The 3,861-nt window shown below is 45.8% G+C and overlaps 1 protein-coding gene across 1 annotated transcript; it reads right to left on the bottom strand.

The window, feature by feature from the left end:
* Positions 1-6: 6 nt before the first annotated feature.
* Positions 7-3,685, bottom strand: spryd4 (SPRY domain containing 4). Its single transcript, XM_041241941.1, has 2 exons — positions 2,041-3,685; positions 7-915 (listed from the first exon to the last, which is right to left on the bottom strand). Exons 1-2 carry the CDS (start codon positions 2,162-2,164, stop codon positions 377-379), a joined length of 663 nt encoding a protein of 220 aa, XP_041097875.1. The 5' UTR covers positions 2,165-3,685; the 3' UTR covers positions 7-376.
* Positions 3,686-3,861: the final 176 nt, after the last annotated feature.

Here is a 3,861-nt window from a genome sequence, read left to right as displayed (position 1 = left end):
TTATTGATAGGAAAGATGCATCTTCCAGGTGACTATGGAACTGCAACACTAACTGAAGGCATGGCTACAATCAGATTGCTTTTAGCGCAATACCAGATACTACGTTTCAGCTTAAATAAAACCTGCTATAACATGACTCTTTCAAATCTGGACCTTGAGACTATATAACAAATGAACGTTAACATGGAATTATTGTGTTAGCTACAATCACTTGAATGCATATGGCCACTGGTGACCTCCTAATAAAGCCGTATCTTTCTGCAGAGTCCCTTTGAAGTGACAGTACAATGGTACGGCTGTATTTGACTCTGAATACCTAAGCAAACAGCACAGGGGTCCTGTCACCTATAATGGCAAAGGCGGGTATATTAAAGAATCACAATTTTTCCAGCACCTCTAGCCCCGAATGAGTGACCAGCTCCCCGTCCCAAAGAGCAAATGCAGGGCAGACAGGACTCTTGAATTCGGCCTCTATGGCGTGGACAACAGCCGGCTTGTCTAGATCTACAAGCCCCAGCTTCTGGCCGTCATAGTCCAGCAACAAGCCCACTCTCTCCGGCTTGCCCACCCAGGCAATGGGCACCATCTCATTGCCAGTCATGGAATACCAGTCGCCACGCTTGAAGCCAAACACCCAGGAACTGCTACTGCTTCCAATGCAGTCTCCCCGCCACATTCCACTATCCGCCACTCCGATACGAAACTCTTGGAATTTGCGGACCGTCACCTCCCAGTAATGCCGGCCCGCCGTGACCGCGCTGTCCCCCAGAACCACGGCCCAGTCTCGGAAGCGCTCCGGGTTCTGTGGGACCTTGGTGGGGTCCACGCCGATCACTCGATAAATGACGCCGGTTTCTTTCTTGAAGAGATCTAGGCTGCTGTGAGCCGTCTTCTCATCCAGTTTAAAGTGGATTCCTGCAGGAGGAAAGAAACACTGATGTTGAAGTACCACCCATACCTATTAACACTGGCGCGCTGGATTAGAAACACTGGAAGAAACGTCTCACTTTGTAGGCATTTTCCTGGATGAGAGAGGCACATGTAATGCTAAATGTTTATTTGATTTTTAATTTAAACAATAAAACTGGCTAATGTATCCTGCTCTCCTTTCCATGCTGTTGAAAGAACGTATCCGACACACAGGCGTTTGAGTCCTTGTAGGAAACCCATTTCTGAATGTATAGGTGCTTTTATTTTACTCTTGTTCAGGGTATTTATATATATATATAATCATCCAGAAGAAAAAAAAGTTTTAAAAACCTGAAACATTCCAAATGCGAGCCGTTTGTTTTCTTTAAAAGGGTCTGCTATTTGGGATCAAGTTTCCTTTATGTTTTGCTGGCAATACACTGCTGTGCACTAGAGGGCGCTGGACCTTCGTCAGGTGAGGTCTGCAACACCTGTAACGCCTTGGATAAAAGCCAGTCGTGTGCCAAATAAAGACATAAATACAATAAAAACATGACAATAGAATTTCATGGGGTTTTTTTTATATTATCTAGAGGAATAGTTGCTGTCAGTTTTAGAAATGTTCAAGAACATTATTGACACGAGGGTTACCAGAAACAAATGGGACTCCCCCCCCCCAATTCATTGACCCAGTAGCAACTCTGAAGTCCTTAAAATAACCGTATTTAATACTAGAATCATAATGAACACATGAAACATTAGGCACATGTATTGCAGATACATCTTCCTGCCCAAAAGATAAATGTAGAAAACGCCAATTAGAAACACTAGCTCATTTATTACTGTTTAAACAGGTGATGCGCAACTATAAGAATTATTAAACACAAGCATTGGGTTCAGAAGAGGTGTATTTTATTTGGGACAGCGCCAGCTCAACCGAACACGGGCGCTTTACAGTGTGGCGGTTTTTGAAAGCCAAGACACTCCCTCGCAGTCCCAATTCGGGTAACCATGAACACAGCTTATATTTTATTTACTGAACGCGACCTTCCTGTGGCATCGTCAGATACACCCGCTGTCCCCACCCCCACGCGTATTCACGCCCGTGTTTAAACAGCAGCGGATACCCACGGCTCCCCGGTGTCTGTGTCACACACAGCCGCGCTGCGGGAGCCCCGAGCCCGCAGCTCCGTCTCCAGACCGCGGCGCTCAGCGCTGGGATCCCGCCGAGCAGCAAGCCCCTGAGCGCAGCCATCTCCAACACCCCTCGTGTGACTCAGACCGCCCAGGCGAGGCGGGACACGGTGCAGCCATTATCAGAGTCCACCGGACAGGGTTTCAGCCTCGCCAGGGATATTAAAAGGGCTTTACAGCGTTGCCATGCAACAGGTCATCCAGTTTGGCTCAAACAGACCCAACAGTCAAAAGGGGTTCAGTTTACATAATTCAACACACAACAGAAACAAAGTGGACGTATAAAGTAAAACACAGCAAAACAAACCACAATACAATTCTTTAAACCATAATAAAAATAAACAAATAATAACGTGCACACAAACTCTGTTTAAAGGGGCAATGTATCCCGATACACTGGACTCAGACTCCATCTGACAAACAACTTCCGTTTCCCAGCTGAAACTATAGTTTGTGTGCCAAAAGGTATAGTTTTAGGCAGAAAGACTCATTATTAATTGTGTTTGTAAGTGGTTCTGTTAAGAAAGGTTATGAGGCCGGGTGTGTAATGCAGATTTGTATAAAGAAGTCTTTAAACCGTGAGAACACGGGGCCATGTTTCCACTCCCGACTTAATGAACCCCCAGAGATAAAGCAGCTGCTCTTACACAACTAGAACCGAACAACAGCGTTATATACTTCAGCTCCTCTTCAGCACCCTCCGTGGATTCATATAGTATCGTGCTCGTCTCTGTGTTAAAAAACACTCGCGTTAATACAGACCAGGATACCCTGTGAAAACATAGCCCGGGGTTCTGAATAGATACAGTTTGAACGCATTGTTGATACAGACGGGCTCACTTTCAATGCAAGAAAAGCAAACGCAGCCTCCGCAGGGTTTAAACGAGACGTGCCAAACAACAACAGCCCCGCTTTCCTGTTAAATACATATAATTGTACACAGCTGACAAAGAGGAAGCACAGAAATGATATGCGCTTTCGAAACTCATTCGGCAACACGCTCTTCGTGTTTCGGGTTAAATATTTCGACAAGGGGTCACTTTTAAGTGGAATATTTGTACAAAAGTTCACAAAGTGACCCTTCGTTGTTACAAATTTGCATAGCTTTCGCAATGACTTTTTTTTTTTTTTTAATTGGAATGGCGTATCAGGAAAACCTTGCTGCGTAATCTGCCGTCACCATCCCTGCGTTGCTTCCTCAGGCTTTCTGAAGCGCTGCTCGCTGCGGCTGCCTGGCTGCAGGAAGGTGTGTGCAGGTAGCGAAGCCAGCGGTGACTCGCTCTGTGACAGACCCACTGCGCAACTGAATGAGGCGAAACTAATCCCTGCTCGCCGCAGCTCCTGGGGTGGGTGGGACTTTATTGTCTAACCCAAAAACAACTTGTCACAGACTTCCAGGACTACCTGCGCCGTGACTGAAAGCTTTTGCAGCTGCTGGGGCTAGTTTTTAATCATGCACGCCGAGGTTTTTGAAAGGCAGGCGACCCCGAGAAGGCGAGTTTTCTCCAGATGTATGAGCGAGGATGGCGTTTTAGACTACATGATCAAGGAGGTGAGTTCTTATTTGAAATTGCAAAAACACAGAAGTGAGTGCTGGTAAATTTCCGGAATTGTCTTCCGAACTGCTGTGAAGTTTTGGCCTTAAAAATGAATGCGTCGCGTAAAATAAATAGCTCAGTGTGTTAATGTAGACAGTGTGTCCGGCTGGTCCCTTTGTATTTATAAACGCGTTTTGGGAATTTTGAAGATTCCGAAACA

The sequence above is a fragment of the Polyodon spathula genome, unplaced genomic scaffold (genome assembly GCF_017654505.1).
Source record: "Polyodon spathula isolate WHYD16114869_AA unplaced genomic scaffold, ASM1765450v1 scaffolds_835, whole genome shotgun sequence".
Taxonomy (NCBI): domain Eukaryota; kingdom Metazoa; phylum Chordata; class Actinopteri; order Acipenseriformes; family Polyodontidae; genus Polyodon; species Polyodon spathula.
Note: the sequence above shows the minus strand (reverse complement) of the source record. Positions and strands in the feature narration are given on the sequence as shown.